General features: G+C 38.4%; 1 protein-coding gene across 2 annotated transcripts; it reads right to left on the reverse strand.

The window, feature by feature from the left end:
• LOC110270845 (fluoride export protein 2-like) lies at positions 1426 to 24938 on the reverse strand. 2 transcript variants are annotated; one of them, XM_021120453.1, is made up of 4 exons: positions 24778 to 24938; positions 2275 to 2519; positions 1559 to 1806; positions 1426 to 1452 (listed from the first exon to the last, which is right to left on the reverse strand). In XM_021120453.1, exons 1-3 carry the CDS (start codon positions 24824 to 24826, stop codon positions 1579 to 1581), a joined length of 522 nt encoding a protein of 173 aa, XP_020976112.1. In that variant the 5' UTR covers positions 24827 to 24938; the 3' UTR covers positions 1426 to 1452; positions 1559 to 1578. The 2 variants fall into 2 exon arrangements, with proteins under 2 accessions (XP_020976112.1, XP_020976111.1); XM_021120452.1 differs by lacking the exon at positions 1426 to 1452 and having other exon boundaries at positions 1476 to 1806.

Below are 27591 nucleotides of genomic sequence, written 5' to 3' on the forward strand. Positions count from 1 at the left end.
CAAGAAGCCAATTCAAAAGGGCGATCTAGGAACACAGCGAAACACAAGCTTGGCCGCAGAGGATCTCATCTCTCAAAGCTAAGGACTACTGTTATCAGAGAAAGTCCACAGAAATCAAGTTCAAGAGTCCTCTCAAAGGTATTATCTCCATCTAGGCAATCAGAGCCTGAAAACTTGGCTTTCATAGAAGATTCTGCCGGTCAACTAAGTCCAACAAAACCTACTAGAGTGTCCAAAAGTTCTGCTAGCCTAATACCATATGCCACGTTCATGTCTTCTGGAACCAATTTTTCTTTTCTATTTAATAAAATAACAAAGGAATTGAACTGTAACCACATAATTAACAAGGTCCTTTTTTTACTTTACACTCTGCATAAAGAAAAATAGAGAAAATACAATGAAAAGCCAGCATCTTAATTATATAATGATATATATTTTTTATAATTAAGATTAATGGTTAAAAATTATTGAAACATCAGTATATCGATACATTTTAAAATTTTCTTATTTGATTTATCCGTGATTTTTTTAAATATAATTGACTGTTTGTGCTTTCATCATTGCTTTCTCATCTCAATTAATTAATTATGTAAAATACATTCATATTAACATCTTAATATTTGTTCATAAACGTTTATCAAAACACACATACTAACAAATATTTTTTGTCCTTGAGTTGCTCAAATTTGGGTTCAGCCACCTAACACATACATTAATGTACCTTCCGTAGGCGAACATGTTGCCCAGTGTCTCCATTCAATAATTTATATCTTCTAAATAAACAAACAAGATAGCTTTACATGTCAAAGATCCTCTGCTCAAGTATAGTATACACCTATCCCCCGGTCAATTTTAAACATTTATTTTTACTTTTCTAATTAAATAAAATAAATTTAGAGATGAGATAATTTTGTAAAAGAGAGGCGAAAGAGAGTTGAAATAAAACAAAAAGAAGTCTTCATATACAAATCCATACATTTGATTTAGAAAGCAATCAATGGTAGAAAAGGACTGTTGCTTTTATTACTGTCTATTACTTTAATTAGAAGTACACTTATGAAGATAAGCAAGGCCAAGGTTTTGTAACTCTAGCTCTAAGAGCATCACTAATTGGCAAGTTTGTCAATATATGCTTCAATTTCTTGTCACCCTTTTCCTTTTTTCCAATAGCATATTTTCTTTCTAATGATAAATTTATCATCTTTGGCAGCAACTGTGTTAGACCTTGGAGACTCATTTAGCCATAGACCATAGTTTCCTTTGCAGAAATGATATATGTACCCTTGTCATCTTTTTTCTCCTTATGATATGGCTCAGCTAAATTAATTAAAAATTTGAGAGCTGATCAAACATTAATCAAAGTCCTATCAGCATACAGTTCTCTAGAAATTATAGAGCCTAAAAAAAAAGTGGTAAATTGCATCACTCAACTTCTCCATACTCGAGTCCTTCCTTGTAGAAAAATTCCATTGCTTCTAAAATTAAGAAGGATCTTGTGGTCAAACTTGGACTTTTCCACCAACAAACACACTGTCCAAAGGTCAAAAGTAGATATTGCCTTCTGCTATGCCCCAATTGTTATGTGCTAGTGTCATATCCCGTTGCCCAAACAGGTACATAGTAGATCAAGATTCCAAGGACAAATGAGGCACACATTGTGATAATGGCATACACATAGGCTCTCCAAGGATGATTGCTTTCTTTCATTGCATTGAACTCAGCTGCAAAAGTTGAGACAGTACTCAAACACCCCAAGAGACCTAACTGTGTTCCGATTACAATAGTGTCACAATCTTTGGTATTGACCTACAAAATTTGTAATGAGAAAAATGAGTTTTTCTTTTATTTTTGCAATGTGAAATTGGTTTCTCTTTATCTAAAGCTAAACTTTATATCACAAACCCTTTATAGACTTCGTACCAGCCATCGGATATCACATCAATCATACTACAACTTTTTAGTGAATGACTCATATGAATCCATCTTTAGCGGTTGTTGAAGATTTGGATTTGTAACAATAAAATCTTTACATCAGGAATATATTGATGTATAAATGATTCTAATTTGCTATTTCTTGTATGTTTAACACAGTACTTTTGATGGTTGTACTAACCTTTTTTGTACATTCATAAATTAATGTATCTAGACACAATTGTAACAATTTCTCAATGGTATCTAATTTAATTGTAATCCTATTACTATTATTAGGTTAGAGATTAGCAAATGCAGCAAATATTGGAGCACTAGGAGACAGAGGAGCACAAAAAAACTTACTACTTCCTTTACGGTGGAAAGTGCAGCCATTACACAAGCAGCTAATACATTGGTAATAAGAGTTCCAAATGGCATCCATTTAAACAACCCTGCCCTTCCTAATCCACGATCATTGAGCCGAGCTAAGAACCATCGAATCCACATGCCTACAGGTCCAACCATGCAAGCGAACCATAACTCGGCACCACTTCCACCATTCTTGAACTTAGCCTTCACCAGTGCACCACTCACACCCCATAATATTCCTAAAATCACCAATATCGGCTGTTATATTCTTTCAACCTTCTAATAAATTGTACTGCAATATATGTTACACTTGCAGTACATAGCCGGTCCCAAGCCCGGATAAAGGAGGAGGGTTGTGTTAGATCTTCGACAACCAACATAAAAATATAGTTGAACCCCATGACATGAATCAAAGACATTATTGCGTTAAAGCTAGGTCGTTGTCCGGAAGCAATGCGCTGTATGACTTGAGTACAGTGTCAAAGCAAGAGCCGCTGCATCGGTGCCCGGATGTAGTGTTAAATGAACAAGGGTTCTCGCGTTTTCGTGAACGGACGAGGGTAAATAAGCTAGTTCACAAAGTAAAAGGTAAAGGTCGGAGCAACAGAAGGTTGAGATTTGGGACATGGAACATAAGCACCCTAACAGGAAAGTCTATGGAGGTGGTGGACACCATGACAAGGAGGAAGATTAACATTATGTGCCTACAAGAAACCAAATGGGTTGGTGTAAAGACTAGGGAGTTGGATACTTCTGGTTTCAAACTTTGGTATAAAGGAAAGGTGAAGAATAGGAATGGGGTTGGAATAATTGTGGATAAACAGTGGAAGAAGGACGTAGTGGATGTTAAGAGGGTGGGAGATCGGATCATCTCTATCAAACTTGTGGTGGAGGGAGGTGCTTTCCATGTAATTAGCGCCTATGCACCGCAAGTGGGTTTGGACGAACAATACAAAATAAGGTTTTGGGAGGATTTAGAGAGTTTGGTTCAAGACATACCTTTGGGAGATAAGATTTTCTTAGGAGGAGATTTAAATGGCCATGTTGGGAGAGAAGTGACTGGATATGAGAATATTCACGGAGGCCATGGTTTCGGGGTGATCAATGCCGAAGGTAAAACTATTTTGGACTTTTCCTCAACTTTTGATCTTCTCATCGCAAATACATGTTTTGAAAAGAGAGACGAATATCTTATAACCTATAAGAGTGGCATGACAAGATCTCAAATTGACTTCTTCTTGTTGAGGAGAGTCAACTGGAAATTTTGTATTAATTGTAAAATTATTCCGGGAGAGAGTTTGACAACACAACATAGGGTGCTCGTCATGGATTTCTGCGTTGAGCAAAAGTTGAAGAAAAGATATCATACGAAGAACCCAAGGATGAGGTGGTGACGAATGAAACGTGAGGAACAAAGAAGCTTCCTAAGACGAATATGAAAAGAGGCAAAGTGGGATGGGAATAGAAGCGCGGAAGAGATGTGGAGGGAGATGGCAGAAGTTATTAGAAGAACAGCAAAAGAAAGCTTTGGTGAATCTAAAGGAATAGGACCAAGAGACAGGGAGTCTTGGTGGTGGAATACGAGTGTACAAGATAAGATAAAGATAAAAAGTGAGTGCTTTAAAGAGTGGTCACTATGCCGCAATGCAGATAACTGGAAAAAATATAAGGCGGCTAAGAAAGAGACAAAAGTGGCTGTAAGTGAAGTAAGAACAAGAGCATATGAGGGTCTCTACCAGTCTTTGGGAACGAAAGAAAGAGAAAAAGGTATATATAGAATCGCAAAGAGCCGTGAAAGAAGAACGAGAGATTTAGATCAGGTTAAGTGCATAAAGGATAAGGATGGAGAGGTGTTGGCTCAAGAGGAGAAGATTAATGAAAGGTGGATGATAAACCATTATTTTATGGTTTATATTGTATTTAATTGAGTGGTTTTTATCAAGTCATTACCCACTTATTCATATGATTTGCATGATTTTACAATTCCTTCCTAGTTTAGTTCTATGGTTGAAAACTTGCTTCCTAGAAATCTTTAAATTGTATATTTTAATTTATCCTTTATACCATTTGATGCCGTGATCCGTATGTTAAGTGTTTTAGGCTTTATAGGGCAGGAATGGCTTAGAGAATAGAGAGGAAGCTTGCAAAAATAGAAAGAACACAAGAAACTAAGGAGATGACCAGCGAGCATCGACGCGCACGCATGGCTCACGCGTGCGCACAAAATGAAGAAAATTGCAGTGACGCGTGCGCCGTGCCTGACGCGTACGCGTGGATTGGAGTTCTACAAAGCGATGCGAGCGCGTGCTTGACGCAAACGCGTTACACGCCAAAATGACCAGCGACGCGGACACGTGATCGACGCGTACGCGTGACATGCGCGATCTGCAGAATTAACAGAAAACGCTGTGGGAGATTTTGGGCCGCATTTTGACCCAGTTTTCGGCCCAGAAACACAGATTAGAGCCAGGGAACATGCAGAGACTCAACATACATTCAGACATTCTCATTAGGATAGTTTTTAGGTTTTAGATCTGAATCTAGAGAGAACCTACTCTTCCTTTAGATTCGCTTTACATTCAGAGTTTTATGCTTTTGCTTTGAATTTGGATATTGAAGAGTCATCACCTCCATTGAAGATACTATTCTAGTTTGTTTCCTATTTCTTTACTCTTTTAATTTATCTTATTTGGCTTGTTACTTACTTTTTCATGTTCAGAGTTACAATTGGATTATTTTCATGGATTGTTAATGGAAAGGATTATTTTTATTTTTAATTAATTTTCAATCTCTATTTTATTTAATTTATTTTGTCTTATTCTTATATTTTTACGAGCGTTATATCCATGTCAATGGAGTAGATTTTCTACTTGACATGGGGGTAGAGGAGACACTTGAGTTGGAATGCTCAAGTGCTTAGTTAAATTGGAAGTTGTTGGCTAATTCCGTATCTACTAACGCTAGACCTTCCCAAGGGAGAGGACTAGGATTTGCGGATAAGAGTTAGCTCAATCACTTGACTTTCTTTTATTTAGTAAGGGTTAACTAAGTGAAAACAACAACCTCTTTATACTAGATTTGAGAAGATTCCAACAAGGACAGAACTTCCAATTAATCATTCTCCCAGTCAAGGCTTTTTATATTAATAATAATCCTTAGTTTTTATTGCTTTAATTTACAATTATTTTAATTTCTCATTATCCAACTCAAACTTTTTAAAACTCCTGATTAATAAATTAGCACCCTTTTCCGCAACTCATTGGGAAACGACCTGGGACTCATACTCCCAGTATTTTATTCTAAACTTTTGTGACAACTTTTCTAAATTGATGAGGCGGATCTTAGCTGATTAAGAACTATACTCACAACGTATTCCATATTTTGATTTCTTAATTAGCCGACTTGTGCCCCCACGTTAATTTTTGGCGCAATTACCGGGGAGTTGCAATAGTGTGCTAGATTATTAATTAGTGTACATATTTTTATTTTTATTTGCATATTTTATTTTTGTTTTGTTACCATGAGCTATATGTTTTTCTCATTGAATGATGCATTCACTGCCTGATCCGAGCTTAGCCACATTTGATCCTGAAATTGAAAGAACTCTTTCACGTATTAGGCGAGCTCGACGTCGGCTAACCTCTGAGGGTGGTGAAGTGATTGTTATCGATTCACCAATCTCATCTGAGGGCAAATCTGAACCGCTATCTGAGAGCGAAACAAGCTCATTTACTACTGATTCAGTTAATTCACGTGCAGATAACATGGCAGCACCTAGAAGGATTACTCTCCAGGAAGCTGGAGCGCCAGATTTTACACTGCAGCCGTATCAAGTGCATAATCCAACTCTGACTGCAGATTTTGAACTAAAGACTGCACTAATCAACTTGATGCCCAAGTTTCATGGCTTACCTGCTCAAGAGCCTATCAAGCACCTTAGTGATTTTCAGACAGCCTGTTCTACTGTTAGACGTAATGGTGCAGATAAAACTTCTATTCTGTTAACCGCCTTCCCATTTTCTCTTGAAGGAAAGGCGAGGGAGTGATACTACTCTCAACCTGAAGCGACTGTTACCAACTGGGATACACTCAGGAGAGAATTTTTGGAAAAATACTTTCCAGCTGAAGTTACAGATAGACTGAGGAAAGAGATCTCCTACATTGTTCAAGGTGAATCGGAGACTCTCTATGAGTACTGGGAGTGTTTTAAGAACCTTCTAGACGCATGCCCCCATCACATGATTGACAGACTAGTGTTGATCAGCTACTTCACTCAAGGAATGAAGCCTCAGGATAAGACCACACTGGATGGTGCTAGTAATGGTTTTATGAAAAAGTACAAGACCGCAGATGAGGTATGACAACTGATCAGCGACTTAGCTGAGTCCACTAGAAATCACAGGCACAGGCACATGCACATCCATTCAAAAGCTATTGCAGAGATTTCCTCTAGCAGTGAAACTACTACTCTTACACAGAGTATATGTGAAATGACCAACCTGCTGAAGCAGATGCAGTTAAATCAACAACAAGCACAACAAGCTCAGCCTCCCCCACCACAACAAAGCCAACAGTTGGTCCCACAAAGAGTATGCTGAATCTATGCTGATTATAGTCATTATACTGATGAATGTCTACAGCTCCAACAGGAAGACAACACTGTGGCAGCCACTCATAACTTCTATGACCGCCCGAATCAAGGATACAACCAAGGTAGCAACTATAACCAAGGATAGCAGGATAACTCCAACCAGGGTTGGAGAGATAATTCTAACCATGGCTGGAGGGACAACTATAACAGAGGAGGCAGAGACAACAATGGAAACCAGAGGTGGAATAACAACAACAGACAGCAGAATCAGAACAAACCTTACAGAGCACCTCACCTAAGACAGTCCCAAGGACCCCAGCACAACCAACAACAAGTTCCTTAGATCACTTATTCTAATTCCTCATCAAATGACGAGATGCTCTGTTCTCTTGCACAAGGGCAACAAGACATGCAGACACAGCTGAACTCTACTTTAAATGGTCTGACTACCACTTTACAAGCTCTCGTCTCCAGGATATATTCATTACCTAATTCCAACAACCAACCTTCAAGCTCCAGTGGAATTCCTTCTCAACCCCTACCTAATCCCAAGGGTGGCATCAATGCCATCACTTTGAGGTCCGGAACCACATTGCAAGAGAGGAACCATGAGGAGCCAAGTCCACCAAAACACGCCCCAGCTGAGGTTGTGGTGGAAGTGGAAGACGCTGAAGAGGAAGAGGATGTACAGGACATAGTTGAAGAAGAAGAAGCTCAGAAAGCAGATGGAACTTGACCCCAAAATGGTAGAAATATTCAAAAAGGTTGAGGTAAATGTTCCCCTTTTTTTATGTTATTCAACAGGTACCTAAATATGCAAAGTTTCTAAAAGATTTATGCATACATAAAGATAAAATTAATGAATTAGAAACTATTCCTTTAGGTAGTTCTATATCTGCTTTAATGGGAGGTATACCTGAAAAATGTAGTGATCCAGGTCCATGTATGGTTAACTGTACCATTGGAGGTGTAATATTTTCTGACGGCATGTGTGATTTAGGAGCGTGTGTTAGTATAATGCCATTGTCTATATATGATACTTTGAGGCTCCCTCCCTTAAAAAGGTCGGCAGCTCATTTTGTGTTGGCAGATAAAAGCATTATTACAGTAGTTGGAATTGCTGAAGATGTATTAGTGAGCATTAAGGGGCTCACATTTCCCATTGACTTCTATATCCTGGAAATGCCCCCTAATGACTCAAGGAGACCATCATCAATCCTGCTTGGAAGACCATTCCTGAAGACTTCAAAGTTCAAGCTGGATGCATTCTCAGGAACTTACTCCTTTGAGATAGATGGCAGAGCAGTGAAGTTCAGTTTAAATGAAGCTATGAAGCACCCTCCGGAAGATCATTCTATCTTCCAGTGTGATATTAATGTTGAAACTGTAGCTGAGGTTCACCAAGAAGAAATAGAAGATAAGCACTTGGAGCAAGGTCCAAGTGTGGGGACACCATCTGAGCACAATGAGGACACTTTGCCATTATCACTAGCCCCAGATGATCCAGAACCTAGCCATGAGAAGAAATTGGAATAAAGCCCCTTCCTCCACACCTCAAGTATGCTTATCTTGAGGATAACCAGAAGTTCCCAGTGATTATTGCATGGGAACTCACTTCCCAACAGGAAGGACAACTGCTTAATGTACTGAGAAAACATAAGAAAGCAATTGGATGGAGCTTGGCAGATATAGTAGGCATCAGCCCTAAAGTTTGTGAACACAGAATATTCTTAGAAGAGGGAGCAAAGCCTGTCTGTCAGCCTCAAAGAAGATTGAATCCCACAATCTTAGAAGTTGTCAAGAAAGAAGTGACCAGACTACTTGAAGCATATATCATTTACCCCATCTCAGACAGTGAATGTATCAGTCTAATACAAGTGGTGCCCAAGAAGTCTGGAGTCACAACAGTAAGAAATGAGCATGGAGAGCTCCTGACAACTAGAGTGCAGAATTCATGGAGGGTTTGCATTGACTATAGGCGTCTCAACCAAGCCACTCGCAAGGATCATTACCCCTTGCCATTCATTGATCAGATGCTTGATCGCCTATCAGGTAAATTCCATTATTGATTTTTAGATGGTTATACAGGCTATTTTCAAATTCATATGGCTCCTGAAGATCAGGAAAAGACTACTTTTACATGTCCTTTTGGGACTTATGCTTATAAGAGAATGCCCTTTGGTTTATGCATTGCACCAGCCACTTTTCAAAGGTGTATGATGAGTCTTTTCTCTGATCTCATTGAGAACTGTATAGAGGTTTTTATGGATGATTTTAGCGTATATGGTGATTTATTTAGCCTTTACTTGGATAGTTTATTTAGAGTGTTAGACAGGTGTGTTAGTTCAAACCTTGTGTTAAATTTTGAAAAATGTCACTTTATGGTAAAACAAGGAATTGTACTAGGACATGTTGTGTCTAATACTGGCATTTCTGTAGATCCAGCAAAGGTAGATGTCATTTCTAGTTTACCTTACCCCTCCTCCGTGAGGGAAGTCCGTTCGTTCCTTGGCCATGCAGGTTTCTACAGGAGATTCATTAAGGACTTCAGTAGGGTAGCATTACCTTTATCCAGATTGCTGCAGAAAGATATTGAGTTCGAGTTCAGTGAGGATTGCATGCAAGCATTTGATAAGCTTAAGATTGCCCTGACTCAAGCTCCAATTGTGAGAGGACCAGACTGGAGCCAGCCATTTGAGATTATGTGTGACGCCTCCAACCATGCAGTAGGAGCGGCGCTGACTCAGCGCGAAGGTAAGGATCCTTTTGTAATTGCTTATGCGTCTAAGACCTTAGACGCTGCTCAGTTTAATTACACTACTACTGAAAAAGAGCTTCTTGCTATTATTTTTGCTCTAGATAAATTCCGAGCCTATTTACTTGGTACTAAGGTGGTAGTGTACTCAGGCCATGCAGCTCTAAAATATTTATTAGCTAAAAAGGAGTCCAAACCAAGGCTAATATGTTGGATATTGCTGCTGCAAGAATTTAATTTAGAAATTAAGGGTAGGAGTGGTAACCAGAATTTAGTGGCAGACCAATTGAGTCGCCTTGAGCACATTAAGGATGACTCCACTCCTATAAATGACACTTTCCCATTTGATAGCTTACATGCAGTATCTGAAGTAGTTCCTTGGTATGCACCTGTAGCTAATTATCTAGTTAGCCACACTTTCCCTCCATATTTTACTAAGCATCAGAGAGACAAGCTGAAAAGCAAGTCCAAATATTATATATGGGATGACCCATATCTATGGAGATGTGGTGCTGACCAGGTAATTAGATGTTGTGTACCTCAACCAGAATTCCAGTCTATTTTAGAGGCCTGCTACTCATCTGAGAATGGTGGACATTTTAGCCCTCAAAGAAAAGCTAGAAAAATCTTAGACTGTGGATTCTGGTGGCCTACTCTTTTTAAAGATGCTGTTGAATTTTGTAAATCTTGTTCCCCTTGCCAAAGGTTTGGTAATATATCCAAGAGGGATGAGATGCCTCAACAGATTATGCTTTTCTGTGAAATTTTTTATGTTTGGGGCATTGACTTCATGGGTCCATTTCCAAACTCTAATGGTTACTTTTTATATACTGTTAGCTGTGGATTATGTTTCTAAATAGGTGGAAGCAATTCCTACCCGTACTGATGATGCTAACACTGTTGTTTCCTTTGTTAGAAACCATATTATTTGTCGCTTTGGATCACCACGAGCAATCGTGAGCGATCAAGGCACCCACTTTTGTAATAGGAGACTAACAGGATTACTGAAGAAGCATGGGATAGTTCACAAAGTAGCAATAGCTTACCATCCCCAGACCAATGGGCAAGCAGAAGTCTCTAACAGAGAGATTAAACGTATTTTGGAGAAGATAGTAAAGCCTCATAGGAAGGACTGGAGTGCCAGGCTACAAGATGCACTCTGGGCATACAGAACAGCATACAAGACACCCATTGGGATGAGCCCCTTCCGCTTAGTATACAAAAAAGGCTTGCCACCTTCCAGTAGAGGTGGAACACAAGGCTTTCTGGACTGTGAGGGAGTGCAACATGAATTTTGAGGAAGCTGGTGCTGAAAGGAAGCTGCAACTAGCAGAACTAGAGAACCTTTGCCTAGAAGCATATGACAACTCCAGGCGATACAAAGAGAAGATGAAGGCTGTCCATAACAAGCACATAAAAAGGAGAGAATTTAGACCAGGGGAGTTAGTTCTTCTTTATAACTCCAGACTGAGGCTCATGCCAGGTAAACTAAGATCAAGATGGGAAGTTCCATACAGAGTAGAAAAAGCAGAGCCATACAAAGTTTTTCACCTGCGTCATACTTCTAGCTCCAAATTCATCAAGGTCAATGGACATCGCCTAAAGCTTTATCATGGTAAGAAGATGAAAGATCACAAAGAACTAGAGGTTTTCCTCTTGGAAGACCCACCAACAGAAGCAGAATGAGCCTGAAGACCGTCCAACTTAAGGACGTAAAAGCAAAGTGCTAGATGGGAGATAATCCACCATGGTATGATTGTTCCATTTCAAGTCTTAGTTTTATTTTACTTTATTCTATTTTGTTTTGGTTAATGACTCTTCTCATAATTTCTGTATATAGTTTGCATTCACATTTGCATTTGTATTCTGCATAAAAAAAAGGAAGCACGTGACGCGTCAGCGTCGCTAACGCGTCCGCGTCAAAAGAGCATTAGCGAAAAAAGGGAATTGAACAGAAAGCCCCGCGGAAGCGTGGCTGGAAGCGTGCCTTTGGCACCAACGCATGCACGCGAACGCGTCCTTGACGCCTCTGTGTCAATTGCAAATCCAGCCCTCCACGTGTGCGTGTCACCCACGTGCACGCGTGACCCCGCGAAATCGACGTAAATGGGTGCATGGCAGAGAGTTATGATGGAGTAGGGCTGGAATTGTGCTAAAAGCACAAAGCCTCATCATGCGAACGCGACCTCCACGCGTCCGCGTCATTTTTGAAAGTAGGGCCATTCACCCGTGCGCGTCACCCACGCACACGCGTCACCCTAAATTTTGGCAATATGCGTTTGAGACAGAGAGTTGCGCGAACGCAAGGCTGCTCTCGTGCCACTAGCACAAATCAAGTCACGCGTCCGTGTGACCCACGCGTCCGCGTCACATGCGACGCACAGTTTTACTAGATCAGTGCCAGAATATCTTATCTTTTCCCCAAATCCTATTTTTCTCTTCTCCCTTCTTATTTCTTTCTTCTTCCTTCTTTCTTCTTTACTCCTTCTCACTTTTTACTTTCCTTTCCCCCTTCTTTCTTCTTCACACTTGTTCTGAGGGTTACCTGAAACTGTAGGTCGATCTCGGATGAGATCTTCTGTGCTGGTCGGAGATGATGTATCCGGCGTGTTGGGCTGGCAATGCTGCTGATCCTTTGTCACCGGAGGGTGGTGGTACCTGCAAGAGACTCCGATGCTTAAGTTAGTAAGGGTATTAAGCAGGTTTTTAGTAGAATCAGAGTATGAGTTATACCTGGGTGCTCCAATGTATTTATAATAGTGTGGGCCGACCTTCTTAGATAAGATAAGTTAGTTATCTTATCTTATCTTATCTTATCTTATCTTATCTTATCTTTGAGTGAGATCATCTTATCTCCAAGGGAACCGCCCTTATCTCTGTAGGCTTGGGCTGCCTTAGGATTTGGGTCGTGTTCCTCTATCTGGGCCCTTTATTGGGCTTTCTTGGTAATTTGGCCGAGCTCTTTGAGAAGAGGTCAGATAGTCTTACCTGAAGAGGTCGGTCGTTCTGTCGTTAAACATCCCGGGTCGAACAGCTCGACCCAGGGTATGAACAGTGCCCCTGCTCGAGCTCGGTCTTTCTTTTGGAGGTCGAGTCTTAGTTTTGGGACTTCGATCCTTCTCTGGTGAAGTCGAACTCAAGCATCTGTTGACTTCCTCTTTGTAGAGTCTTTTTTTGAATGCGGAACGTTTTCTTTTCGCTTCTTCTAAAAGCGCGCGCTTTGCATTAGCGCTCTGGTCTTGGGAATGTGCGAGGGTTTAATACCCTCATTAATTGATTTTTAATGCCCCGTTTCTCTTGGCTCTTTTATTTTGAACTTTACACACAAAAACAGTTTTTTCTTCTCTGTAACTTCCCCCCTTTTCTCTCTGTCTTTCTGTTTCGCGTTTTTCTCTGCGACGCTGTGATTGTGGGTGCTTTTGCTTGAAAGGCGATTCCGGATTTCGTTGCTCCGTCCTTCAACTTCTTCAGAGCTTTCTCCTTTTTCTTTAGGTTGGTTTTCGTTTCTTTACTTCTTTTGTCGCTCCTTTCATTTCTTGGTAAAATTTAAATTTTTGCTTGAGTGTATTGTTGAAAAGCTTGAACCTTTTCGTGTTTTTGTGCCTGCCTGTCATTGTGATGTACCTTTCTGGCTTTCTTTCGACCTTTATGTATACTTTGGTATTTCCTCTGATGCTTATCTTAGGGCTTTGCATGTTTGTTGCATTACTGTTTGATTTTGTAGTCGCTGTGGGATAATGGCTCTGTTCGTTCCTGGAAAAGGTTGCATCTCTGATGATTTTTTCTTGGTAAATTTTGTTTCTTGGTAGTTCTTGTAGACTGAAACTGTAGTTGAGAGGTGGCTTTAACAACCCATTTTTCTCTTCGGAGTGTTGATTGGAAGAAATTTTTCTCTGTTGTGATAGCTTTGTAGAGAACGATGGTCTTCTTGGTGATCTTGCTCTGATTTACGTCTTTTTACTTAGAGTCTTTTGCTAGGTTATTTTAGCTTCTGTAGTTTTTCCTGAGTCTTTTACTTTGTATCACTGCCTCCAAAGGATGCCCCTGGACTTTGGTGTGCGTCTTGGGGTTTTCCTTTTACTGTTTGTACTGCTTTGAGTCATATTTGTCCGAGTTGTTTTGATATCGTCCGAGCTGTATTTGGCTAGTAATCCATTTTCTTTTCTTGTTTGTAGGACTAGTTGGCCATGTCTTCTCGCAAAAATATTGTCGAGGCATCTTCTAAGGTTCCTGAGGGGATGTCTGATTGGTTGGACTCCCTTGTGTTGCTGTGTGTTTCTCTAGCCAATTCTGAATTTTCTGTAGAGCTTAGAAAACATCACCGAATTTGTAGCAGTGGGGATCAAGAGAACAACTATGAGTTGGCAGCACCTGATTCTGATGATAGGGTTTGCTTCCCTGTTCTGACTTAGGGGGAGCGACCCTTTTTCTATGCATACGACTTCTTTTTTAGCCAGATGAACATCACCCTTCTCTTTACTTCTTTTGAGACCGACCTGCTATGGTCCTGTAACGTAGCCCCCTCTCAGCTTCATCCAAATTCCTGGGGTTTCATCAAGATTTTTCAGCTGGTTTGTCAAGAATTTGATGTTACGCCTTCTCAAACTCTCTTTTTGTATCTTTTTATGTTGACCAAGCCTGGGACTACCAAGAAGAAAGCTTCTTGGATTTCTTTTAGGTCTGCCCAGGGACACAAGGTTTTTTCTATGTACGATGAGTCTTTCCGGGATTTTAAGAATTACTTCTTTAAGGTCTGGGTTGTTGAAGGAGCTCGTCCTTTCTTTTTGGACGAGAATAACGAGCCCCGCTTTCCTTTAGAATGGAAGAGGAATGTATTGGTATCTAGGTATACTTGGGAGATGTTGGACGAGGTCGAGCAGGCCTTTGTGAGTGTCTTGGAGGATATTTAGGGGGAACCTCCCCATTTTGATACCAAGAAGTTCTTGGGGGGATCCCTCCCTTGTCCGAACTGAGCTGGGTATATCTTTGTGCCCTTTTGTTTTTACTTTGCTTTCTTCTTTTTCCAGTCTGTAACCTGCTCTTATGGTTGATTTTTGTTTTTCAGAGATGGAAAAAAAACAATGACTCTATGAAGGCCTTTAAAAAGACAAGGAAAGCTACGGCGGCCCAGAACATTTCAGCCAAGGTGATCGGGGAAGGATCTTCCCGAGTTCCTACTAAACAGCCTGTGCCGAGCTCTCCTAGCTCGAGGAGGATGATCCCCACTCCTCATGTTCACCTGGTTGATCTTCCTTAGACTTCTGCTACTACTTCTCTTCCACCTATCACTCCTCCTTCGAAAAATAGAGGACTGTCGAGCCTTTCAATCTGGATGCCCCTGACTTTGATGCTGTCAGATTTGTTGATCAACAGATCGCCCCTTATGGTGTTGTCTCCACTGATGATGTCTCTATCCTCTGTCATTTAGACTTCATTGATGTGTGGAAAACGATCCAACACAAAACTCACCGGCAAGTGTACCGGGTCGCATCAAGTAATAATAACTCACATGAGTGAGGTCAATCCCACAGAGATTGAAGAATTGAGAAATTTTAGTTTAGTGGTTGATTTAGTCAAGCGAATCAAGTATTGGTTGAGTGATTTGTATTTGGCAGAAACTAGATTGCATGAATTGTAAAGGGAGAGGGAAGAATTGCAGTGAATTAAAGAGAACAGAAAATAAAAGTGCTGAATCTTAAAGAACAAGTAAATTAAATTTTAGAAACTTAGATTGCAAGAAATATAAATGACTGAATCTTAAAGTGCAAGAAATGTAAATTGCTTGAATTGTAAATGGGATTGGGAGTTGGGATTACATAATTTAAACAAGCAAAAGTAAATTACAACAAACAGAAGAGTAAAAGGTGATTTGAGTTGAAGTAGATCTAAACAGAAAAGTAGAAATGCTTGAGAAATTGAAACAAAAAGTGATGCTTAATTTGCAGCAATTAAAAGGATGTTGAAGATCTCAGGAGTGGAAGAGACTAGAAAATAAGTCTAGATCTCAAATCCTTCCTTGATCCAACAAGAACAATTGCAAAAGAAATAAAGAAAAGTAAATTGTAGAAAGAGTAGAAGATGAATCAGTAAACAGAGATGGAAATTGAATTATGCAGAAAAGTAAACAAGAGATCTCAAAGTGAGATTGAAACAGAAGTTCTTCAATTCTCCACCCAAGATTAAAAGCAAGAAAACTAAAGAGTGCTCAAGCAAGAACAAGGAAGAAGAGAGATCAATTCCCCTTCCTAATTCTCCAAGATCCAAGTTCAAAGTAAAGAGCTCTCAAAAATTACAAAAATGGAAATTCAAAGAAGCAAAAGAAAATTTCAAAGTCAGTAAAAAGCTCTTCCTAAATCAAACTAACACCTATTTATACACTTCCTAAATTGGATCTAAGAATTTGGGTGGGCTCTAAAATTTGGTGGAGAAAATGAATTAATTTGAATTTTTGATGAATTTTTGGCCCATGGTGCACCTCCCAGGGGAAGGTTGTTCTTGGCAAGAGCTTTGGCCAAGAGCTTTAGTTCCCTTTCCTTGCTAAAGTGTTGCGTGCCTTTTTCTTGTGACAAGAGAACAGAGCTCTTTGCAAGAGCTTTTGAGCTCTTGGCAAGAGCTTTACTTGTCCTTGAGGTCCTTGGTTCAAGTCTTGGGTGGAGCACTTGTGGAGCTAATTTCCTTGGCACAAGAGGAGCGCCCAAAGTCTTGCTTCCTTGAGATGCCCGGTTCAATCCTTGGTGAAGGAAGTTGCTGGCCATTTTCCTTGGCAAATGAGTGGCGCACAAGGCCTTGCTTCCTTGATGCTCCCTGTTCGAACCTTGCTGAATGAAAACAAGCCAATTTTGGCTTGTTTTTTCCTTGTGGAATAGCGCTGACCCCCTCCCCTTGGTCATGGGTTCAAGTCTTGGTGAGTGCATAGTTGAGCTTTTCTTCCTTGATTTCCTTCAAAGCATGCCCGAAAAAGCTCTTAGCAAGAGCTTTTGAGCTCTTGGAAAGAGCTTTTGAGCTCTTGGCAAGAGCTTGGCTCTTGGCAAGAGCTTGTCTCTTGCTTCCTTCTTCCATTTACTTTTGATAAAGCTCTTGGCAAGAGCTTCTAAGCTCTTGGCAAGAGCTTGGCTTCTGATTATGTGAAGGAAAGCTCTCCACAAGAGCTTTATGCCCTTGTTTCTTGACTGCACCCACGCTTCTCCTTGTTTGAGCCACGCTTCTCTTCCTTGTGCCACGCTTTCTTTCTTTGCTTAGATCATGCTCCTTAGGCTACGCTTTTCTTATTTTTTTTTCTTTTCTTCACCTACAAGTAATCAAAACAACCAATCAAAGTATCACAAAATTCACAAAGCTTAAAATTCATTTAAAACCAATTAATTTTAGTTTAAACTTCATGATTTTGTATCAATTAAAGGGTGGTTGATTGATTCAAAGAAATCATGCAATTCCATTCCAAATTACTTACTTACAATACAAGAAAGTGCATAAAACCTATTAAAAACAAAAGAAAAAGACTAGTAAAACTAGGCTAAGATGACTTGTCATCATTCATCACTCGGAGCAGCCTAAAAATGGCGTATATGGGGCGGCATTGTTTCGCACTGCTCAGGACGTCCCTGTTCGCGCCACGAAGGCTTTCATGCTAGAGGCCAAGTCGGAATATGACTGGATTAAAGGCTTAAAGGAGGAGCTTGAGGTGAAGGTGGCGAGGTTGGAGAAGGAATTGGAGGGTGAGAAAACTCGGGCTATTGCTTTGGCTGCTTCTGCCAAGTTGTCTGAAGACATGGCGCTGAAGCACAAGGAGAGTTATGTCATGACTTACAGGGAGATGATGGGTCTTAGGGAGGATTTGGAGTCCACCCGAGCTAATTATGTCGAGCTCCAGGGTCACCTTGTAGGCAGCGTAAATGCTGCTTATGAGAACCTGAAGGAGCAAGTTCGAGTTCTCGCGCCCGAGCTCGACCTTACTCTCTTCAGCTTGGACAACATTGTGAAGGACGATAAAATTGTTTCTGATGACCCTGATGATGATGATGATGTTGATCCTCCTCCTGTGCCTTCCGCCAAGGTCTCTGCTGTGCCAACTTCTTCAACCCTTGCAGTTGTTTGTCCCGAGTCGGATCCTGGTTGTCAAATCTTGAACCGGGATGATGGGACGGTGGATGCAATGCCTCTCCAAACTCGTCCTCCTTCACCCCGTGCTGATGCAACTGAGAAATCTTCAGATCCTCAATAGTTATCTTGGATGTTTATGTATATAGCCCGACTTGTGGGCTTTGAACTTTTTATATTTTGTAATTGATGGTTCTGACTTTTTGATACTCTTTTAGTTGCTTGTTTAGCAACTTTACTTTGAAAAACAAAGTAGTTTTCAAGCTCTTGGGGCTGGCTTTTGGTAGCCTCTTGAGTTTGTTATTATTATAACTTGTGCTTTTCATAACATGTTTGTTTGCATCTATCTGGTACCCTTTAGGTTTTTGGGAGTGTTGGAGCCTTGTTGTCCGACCTCTTTTGATTGCCTTTGTATCTTCATACTTGTGGCTTGATTCTTTTAAGGTTGTGGATGTTTGGGTCCAACTTGTATGTCGATTTCCTTACTTCGGCTTGAAGTTATTTCTGGTAATCCGTCTTGTTTGGACCTTTGTTAGGTCTCTTTCAAGATTTACTTTTTATGACTTGTTTGTGGGAGGCCAACTTCATCATATCGGTCTCTTCTAAGTTACTTCTAGTAATCCTCTTTTTGGACCTTTGTCAGGTTTTTTTTAGGGGTTACTTTTTATAACTTGTTTTGTAGGAGGCCGACTTCATCATGTCGGTCTCTTCTAAGTTATTTCTAGTAATCCTCTTTTTGGACCTTTGTCATGTCTCTTTTAGGGGTTACTTTTTATAACTTGTTTGTAGAAGGCCGACTTCATCATGTCGGTCTCTTCTAAGTTATTTCTAGTAATCCTCTTTTTGGACCTTTGTCAGGTCTCTTTTAGGGGTTACTTTTTATAACTTGTTTGTAAGAGGCCGACTTCATCATGTTGGTCTCTTCTAAGTTATTTCTAGTAATCCTCTTTTTGGACCTTTGTCAGGTCTCTTTTAGGGGTTACTTTTTATAACTTATTTGTAGGAGGCCGACTTCATCATGTCGGTCTCTTCTAAGTTATTTCTAGTAATCCTCTTTTTTAGGGCTGGCCAGGCCTCTTTCCAGGAATTGACTTTTTATAACTTTTGTTATTGTGGTCGACTGGTCCGACTTTATTAAGTCGGCCAGTCTTTTAAGTTATTTTTAGCAACCCATTTTATTAAGACCTCGTCAGGTCCTTTCTATGGATCACTTTCGATAACTTCTTGTATTATTCTGTTTTTGTCGCTTTTTCATCTTTGCCGATTTTGTCGAGGTTAGGTTTGATCCTTGTTTGGTCGACCTTTTGATGAATTTGGTTTTCATCTTCTTTGGTCTTTATTGTGATCGGACAGTGAATTTGATCTTCACTTTCTGTCGATCTTGTAGCTTCATAATCGGGCAATGAATTTTTTAGCATTTCAGATTAATGCGTCTTGAGAATTTGTAGAAAATCTAAAAACTTTATTTAAAATAAAATGCAGATATATACATGTGGAAGTTTTATCCCTCTAAGTCGGGCAATTTGTAGATCTTGGTTTGGCACCTCTTTAAAAAACCTTTTCAGAAAAAAGAGTGTGCCTTATCCTAAGATCTTTATCACCTCTAACTATAGTACCTTCTTAGGTTGCAGGCGTGCCATGACCTAGGAAGCTCTCGCCCTTCGAGTTCGGACAATCTGTAGTAGCCCTTTCCAAGTATTTTTATGACTCTGTAGGGTCCTTTCCAATTTGCTGCCAGCTTTTCTTCTCCAGGTCGAGTTATTCCGATATCATTTCGGATGAGGACGAGGTCGTTCTCGGCAAAACTTTGTGGCACTACCTTTTGATTGTATCTTGCAACCATCCGACGTTTTAATGCTTCTTCCCTGATCCGAGCTCTTTCTCGAATTTCTGGGAGTAAGTCGAGCTCTTCCCTTTGAAGTTGGGAGTTGGCTTCTTCATTATAATGGATCACTCTGGGCGACCATTCTTCGACCTCTACTGGGATCATTGCCTCCGTTCTGTAGGCTAATCGGAAAGGTGATTCTTTTGTGGTGGAATGTGGCATTGTTCGATATACCCATAGGACTTGTGGGAGTTCTTCGGCCCAGGCTCCCTTTGCATCTTCATTTTAACCCGGCCAATAAGACTTTGTTAGTGGCTTCTGCTTGTCCATTGGCCTAGGGATGTTCTACGGATGTGAATTGGTGTTTCATATTTAAGTCGGCCACTAACTTTTTGAAGCCTGCATCTGTGAATTGGGTACCATTGTCCGTGGTGATGGAGTATGGAACCCCAAACCTTGTGACAATGTTTCTATATAGAAATTTTCGACTTCTTTGAGCAGTGGCATTAGCTAGGGGTTCCGCCTCGATCCATTTTGTGAAATAGTCTATCCCTACTATGAGGAATTTGACTTGTCCTGATCCCTGAGGGAAAGGTCCGAGAAGGTCGAGTCTCCATTTTGCGAATAGCCAAGGTGAGGTTATGCTTATGAGTTTCTCTGGCGGGGCGATGTGAAAGTTGGCATGTTTCTGACATGGTAGACATGTCTTTACGAACTTTGTGGCTTCTTTCTGTAGAGTTGGCCAATAAAATCTGGCCCGGATGACTTTTTTGGTAAGTGCCTGTGCTCCGAGATGATTGCCACAGATGCCACTGTGTACTTCCTCTAAAACTTCCTTTGTGTTGGAAGTTGGCTCACATTTCAACAATGGTATTGAAATTCCTCTTTTATATAGAGTATTGTTTATGATAGTGTAGTATTATGCCTCCCTTTTTAACCTCTTTGCCTCCTTCTTGTCTGTAGAGAGTGTTTTTGTTTTGAGGTATTTAATTATGGGAGTCATCCATCCTTGATCCAGACCTGTTATGATTAGGGCTTTTTCTACTTCCGAGATTGATGGGTTCTGCAGCATTTCCTGGATGAGGCTTCTATTATTGCCCCCTGGTTTGGTGTTGGATAGTTTTGAGAGTGCATCAGCTCGAGCATTCTGTTCCCGAGGTATATGTCGGACCTCATATTTCCCGAGTTGTCCGAGTTGTTCCCTGGTTTTGTCCAAGTACTTTTTCATGGTGGGATCCTTGGCTTGGTAACTCCCTGTTATTTGTGAGGTGACTATTTGTGAGTCGCTGAAGATAATAAGCTTTTGAGCTCCGACCTCCTTAGCCAGCTTCAAACCAGCTAGTAGTACCTCATATTCGGCCTGATTGTTTGAAGCATGGAATCCGAATTTCAGGGAAAGTTCGATTTGTATTCCCTGGTTGCTTTCTATTACCACTCCTGCGCTACTTCTGGTTTTGTTTGAAGAACCATCTACGTAGAGATTCCTTCTGTAGGGATTTTCGGCGTGTCCGTAAATTCTGTAATGAAGTCGGCCAGATACTGTGATTTAATGGCTGTCCGAGCTTCATACTGAAGGTCGAATTTAGACAACTCGACTGCCCATTACAATATTCTACCCGCCAAATCCATTTTTTGTAGTATGCCTTTTATGGGTTGGTTGGTCCTAACCCTGATGATGTGGGCTTGGAAATATGGACAGAGTCGTCGGGATGTTAATATGAGGGCATAGGCGAATTTTTCTATTTTTGGTAGTTTAGTTCGGACCCTTGTAGTGCTTTGCTGATGAAGTATATGGGTTGTTGTCCGCTGTCGTCTTCTCGGACTAGTGCTGAAGCTACTGCCCGATTTTCTACTGCGAGATATAATACAAGTGGTTCTCCTACCCACGGCCGAGTTAGAATAGGTGGTTGTCCCAAGAATTTTTTGGCCCAGAAACACAGATTAGAGCCAGGAAACATGCAAAGACTCAACATACATTCAGACATTCTCATTAGGATAGTTTTTAGGTTTTAGATCTGAATCTAAAGAGAACATACTCTTCCTTTAGATTCGCTTTACATTCATAGTTTTATGCTTTTGCTTTGAATTTGGATATTGAAGAGTCATCACCTCCGTTGAAGATACTATTCTAGTTTGTTTCCTATTTCTTTACTCTTTTAATTTATCTTATTTGGCTTGTTACTTACTCTTCCATGTTCAGAGTTACAATTGGATTATTTTCATGGATTGTTAATGGAAAGGATTATTTTTATTTTTAATTAATTTTCAATCTTTATTTTATTTAATTTATTATGTCTTATTCTTATATTTTTACGAGCGTTATATCCATGTCAATGGAGTAGATTTTCTACTTGACATGGGGGTGATTAAGAGGAGACACTTGAGTTGGAATGCTCAAGTGCTTAGTTAAATTGGAAGTTGTTGGCTAATTTCGTATCTACTAATGCTAGACCTTTCCAAGGGAGAAGACTAGGATTTGCGGATAAGAGTTAGCTCAATCACTTGACTTTCCTTTATTTAGTAAGGGTTAACTAAGTGAAAACAACAACCTCTTTATACTACACTTGAGAAGATTCCAACAAGGACAGAAATTCCAATTAATCATTCCCCCAGTCAAGGCTTTTTATATTAATAATAATCCTTAGTTTTTATTGCTTTAATTTACAATTATTTTAATTGCTCATTATCCAACTCAAACTTTCTTTAAAACTCCTGATTAATAAATTAGCACCCTTTTTCGCAACTCGTTGGGAGCCGACCTGGGACTCATACTCTCAGTATTTTATTCTAAACTTTTGTGACAACTTTTCTAAATTGATGAGGCGGATCTTAGCTGATTAAGAACTATACTCACAACGTATTCCATATTTTGATTTCTTAATTAGCCGACTTCTGCCCCACGTCAGTGGAAGAGCTACTTCTTCGAGTTATTTAATGAGGGACAGAAGACTCTTCCGAGCCTTGGTCGATTATGCACAAGGGAAGAAGAGCAAAACTTTGAATACTATCAGAGGATCCGAGACTTCGAGATAAAAGAGGTTCTAAAGCAGATGAAAAATGGCAGGGTAGTAGGACCTGATAATATCTCGATTGAGGTTTGGAAGGGTCTTGGAGAAAAAGGCATCAACTGGTTAACCAAGCTTTTTAATGAGATTTTAAGATCAAAGAAGATGCCTGATGAGTGGAGAAAGAGCACCTTGGTACCTATTTACAAGAATAAGGGGATATACAAAGTTGTGAAAACTATAGAAGGATCAAGCTTATGAGTCATACCATGAAGTTATGGGAAAGGGTGATAGAACGGAGATTGAGAAAAGAGACAAAAGTAACAGAGAACCAATTTGGATTTATGCCAGGCAGATCTACCACTGAAGCAATATACCTTTTAAGAAGGATGATGGAGAGGTATCGTATTAATAAAAGGGATCTACATATGGTGTTTATTGATTTGGAAAAAGCGTATGATAGAGTACCAAGGGAGGTCTTATGGAAGGTTTTAGAAAAGAGGAGAGTAAGGATCACATATATTCGTGCAATTAAAGACATGTATGATGGGGCCACAACTAGTGTGAAGACTCAAGGTGGTGTGACAGAGGAATTTTATATTGGTATAGGATTACACCAGGGATCATCCTTAAGTCCATACCTTTTCACATTAGTCTTGGAAGTACTCACAGAGCACATCAAAGAGCCTGTGCCATGGTGCATGCTTTTTGCCGATGATATCGTCCTTATGGGAGAGTCAAGGGAAGACCTAAATAAGAAGTTAGATTTATGGAGAGAAGCTCTAGAAGTGTATGGTCTGCGCATAAACCGTAGCAAGATGGAATATATGAAATGTAAGTTCAGTCTAAGAAGGAAAAACCCTAATATAGAGGTGAAGATTGGAGAAAACAGCCTACGAAAAGTTAAAAGTTTTAAGTATCTTGGGTGCATCATACTAGATAATGGAGAGATTGAATAGAATGTAAATCATAGGATCCAAGCAGGTTGGTCAAAATGGCGGAGTTCATCTGGTTTTATATGCGACAAAAAAGTACCTTTAAAACTTAAAGGTAAATTCTATCACACCGCTATAAGACCGGCTATGCTTTATGGTACGGAGTGTTGGGCGGCTAAAGGGGAGCACCAACATAAGTTGAGTGTGGCAGAAATGAAGATGTTGAGATGGATGAGTGGTCATACGCGATTGGATCAAATAAGGAACGAAGATATAAGGGAGAGAGTTGGAGTAGCACCCATTGTGAAAAAGATGGTTGAATCGTGTCTCAGGTGGTTTGGACATGTGAGAAGAAGACCGATAGAACATCCAGTCAGGAGGGGGGATGAGATGGAAGATGGACAAGGGGCGAAAGGCAGAGAAAGACCTAAGAAGACCATCTATGAGGTGGTCAAACGAGATCTACATGTAAACGGTCTCTCTGTAGACATGATACATGACAGAGCACAATAGCGTCGTTTGATTCATGTAGCCGATCCCACTTAGTGGGACAAGACTTTGTTGTTATTGTTGTTGTAGAATTTATATAATTGGTAAAACTTGTATTGCAATTTCAAGCAGTAAGTGAGATAGATTATTAGATTTCTGGCACTAATATACAAATGTTCTATTCATGTCAGGAGAAGGATGCAAAGGATATTGAGATTCCAAATATTAGATGGAAAATTTTTAAGCTGATGATGAAGTCTAATAAATTCTGCAGCCATATCTTTTATAGAAACTTTCTAGTAGTTTTTGAGCAACTAATATTCTTTTTATTTGATCGATGTCCAGATTTATATACACTGGATCGACTGAAATCACTCTGGATATAGCTCAAGACCTTCTCCAAACAGCTGATTAATATCTATTAGAAGGACTTAAGAGGCTCTGTGAATACACAATTGCAAAGGTGAGCTAGCAAGTCTTGCATATGGCTGCAGTAATATTAGATTATAGATACAGAAAGTGGCAAAACCACTATCCAAATAACCAAACCCACCACAACTTATGTAGAATCCCTCACAAGACCTAAACTTCGTGTTGGATTTATACAACAAAGCCATTTAATTTTTGCTAAAGCTGTTTGTTGCGGCCTATAATAATTGAAAGTCAAAAATAGTAACTGAGCTCTTCTTATCTGCCATCCTTGAGTAGTTAAGTTTGGCATTGACAGGGTTTAAAGTTTTTCCCTTTTCAACCTCTACACACTCAACAAATAAATAAAAAGAATGAATCAGAGATCTAACCAAAGCCAAGACCATCATAGGAAGTTTGTCTATAGGTATCCAAATCCATAATGTAATGGTTTCAATTTCTAGTTACACCACCCCCTTCTTCAAAGGCAACAAGAACACATCAAATTTGGGAATGCTTTTTCTTTTCTTTTCTGCTTAATCCAACAACGAGAGAAATTGAAGTGTTTAAAAGACTATATACACATGGAAAATCACATGAACTAGAACCTGAAACTTGTTACATATACATCATAAAATCGTCAACAATATTTGATTATTTGAAATTGATTGATGTTGCCATACTAACAAATTTAAAGAATAAACAAAACATCTTCCATGTTTTTAACCACCAATTAGGCATCAGTGTCTTAAGATTCAACCTTTATATCCAAATACATCCTTGTCAATTAGATTATTCAAAAACAAGAATAATAATAATGCAATCACACACTTTAGTTCATACTATGCATTGTATTTGTCTTTTTTAGCTCAAACGATACAAAATTATTTGTAAAGAGACGAGGGCCAACACAAGCATGCCACAAATCTGAATTCAAAGTCTTTCTTACAGAGAGGATGTTACCAGAAGGGAGAGGCTGACGATGGTTATGATGAACTAGGAAGACGACGGCGACGCTTTCTGGAACCAGGAAGACGGCGACGCCCTCTGACACGACAACGTTCTCCTCGGCTGGGTGAGGCGCCCGACAAATGCTGCGGTGACAGGGCGCCGTGAAGGAAGCTTCTTCGTCTTCTTTACTGGAGAGAAGAGAGTATGAAGAGAAGAGAGGGAGACATGGAAGAGATACGAAGATAATATTTTTTATTTTATTAAATTATAAAGATATTTTAGTAAAATTAGTGATATATATATATATATATATATATATTTAAAATAGATGTTGATGTGAAAAATAAATTTCACATGGCTTATTGTTATTTATTCATATTTTAAACGTATTGGTACATATAAATTTATGATCATACCGTAGTAAACACCCATAAAAAATTATGACTAAGGATGGCAGCATTAAGTTGACCTACTATTAGAATGATAGTAGCATAAGAATTATTAAAGGAGATTTTGTTAGCACAGACAAAAATGGTGAGATAACTAACAGGAGAATATAATGGAAAATTAAATACCAAAAAAGCTGCTAAGTTTTGGAAAATGCAACACTAATATATAAAAAAATTAAAAATAATCAAGAAGTAATAATCTTGTGTTATTTTTTAATATTTTTTTTACCCAATGATAGAAAAAACCAAATTTAATAATTGAAAATAAATAACCAAATTTACAATGCAGGAGGAAAAAAATGAAAAAAAATTAATGAGAGAACGGGAGAAAATAAAAATAAAAATATTTTGTTAAGAAAACGTTTGAAATAAATTTTTTTCAAAATCCACTCGTTGAATAAAAATAATCACTAAAATTTAATAAAAAGTATGCATGTTCATTTCAAATATTATTAAATTAAATTAAAATATATAAATATTAGATTTTAAAATTTGAAATTCAATTGTATTTTTTTCTAATCATTGTTAAATAAGAAATTTTTATTCTTTTGACCTAATTATATTTGTAGAAATATTTTTATTTAGTATTTTGTTGAATTTTTTGTGCAAAATTTAAAGTTTGGAAGTTTTATGTGTTTTAGTGTTTATGAATATCAATAACAATCTATTTTAAATATAATATTGAATTAAAAATCACAATATTTAAATTAAAATTGCATAAAAAAGAAAATTAGATTTTATGAATACTAATAAAAGTGAAAGAGTTGTGACAAATGAAATAAAAAAAAGATAAAAAATTAAAGCATTACTATTATTAGTAATTTATGATTTCTTACTAATTTGATTTCAATTATTTTTACACTGATAATCACCTAAAAAAAAGTAAATTAAAAAGCACCTTAGCATATATTTATACAAAATATATTAATTTTCGGTCTCAGCAATTTTAATTTTATGTATTTTTTCAAACAAATAAACAAACCAAAATAAAATAAATGACAATTCAATTATTTTAAGAAAGCATTAATTGAATTTTATTAATTAAAATTCAACTGTTAAGTATAAAAATGGTCATCAAATTCAAAATTTTAAAAAATTTTAATATCAAAATTAAAAAATTTCTGTCAAAATTAAGAAATTTTTGCATCACGATTAAAAAAATTCATTATTATTTTTTACATAAAGAATAAAAATGTATGATTTCATATGATGTTTTGTGAATGATTTTTGGGTCAAAAGAATAAAACTTTAAATTTAATAATTAAAGAAAATTTCTTTTAACCGCGATAAAAAGAATTATACAAGTGAAATTCAAATTTCAAAATCTAATATTTATACTTAATTTTTACTAATGCTATCTTTAGTCATTATTTTTTATGCCACCACAGAAATCATATATTTATGGCATCTATTTAAATGAAGATGTTAAAAACATCTTCTTATGAAGAGTCTTGTGTTAAAAGTGTGCTTTATTTGTTTGGCCACATTTTAGAGAAAGATAATACTTTTATAACATATCAAAATCAAACCCTTCAATTCATCATCTAATGGTAAAAAAGATACATTTTCACATAAAAACAATTATAACATCTTCATAATAGTATCCACCTATATTTATTATAGAATAGAAGTAGAAGCATATGTATCATGTAACATACACGAATAAAGATACCAGCTAAATCATGCAAATAGAGTAGAAGGATGTGTATGATGTATATTGTATAGGAAAGTTTTTAGAACATTGATGTTCTAATAATCTTACCTATTGATTTTAATTAATATATATTTTATATTTTTTTATAATTG

This window comes from Arachis ipaensis, chromosome B04, assembly GCF_000816755.2.
Source record: "Arachis ipaensis cultivar K30076 chromosome B04, Araip1.1, whole genome shotgun sequence".
In the NCBI taxonomy this organism is placed as follows: domain Eukaryota; kingdom Viridiplantae; phylum Streptophyta; class Magnoliopsida; order Fabales; family Fabaceae; genus Arachis; species Arachis ipaensis.

What these genes read in the sequence shown, in the direction of transcription:
- LOC110270845 (XM_021120453.1), bottom strand. Translation starts at nt 24,826, where the DNA reads ATGGATTTGGATACCTATAGACAAACTTCCTATGATGGTCTTGGCTTT. An exon ending in CTATGATGGTCTTGGCTTTG is followed by an intron (nt 2,520 to 24,777) that starts GTTAGATCTCTG and finishes TGGTGATTTTAG; the next exon opens with GAATATTATGGGGTGTGAGT. An exon ending in TTTCCACCGTAAAGGAAGTA is followed by an intron (nt 1,807 to 2,274) that starts GTAAGTTTTTTT and finishes CAAATTTTGTAG; the next exon opens with GTCAATACCAAAGATTGTGA.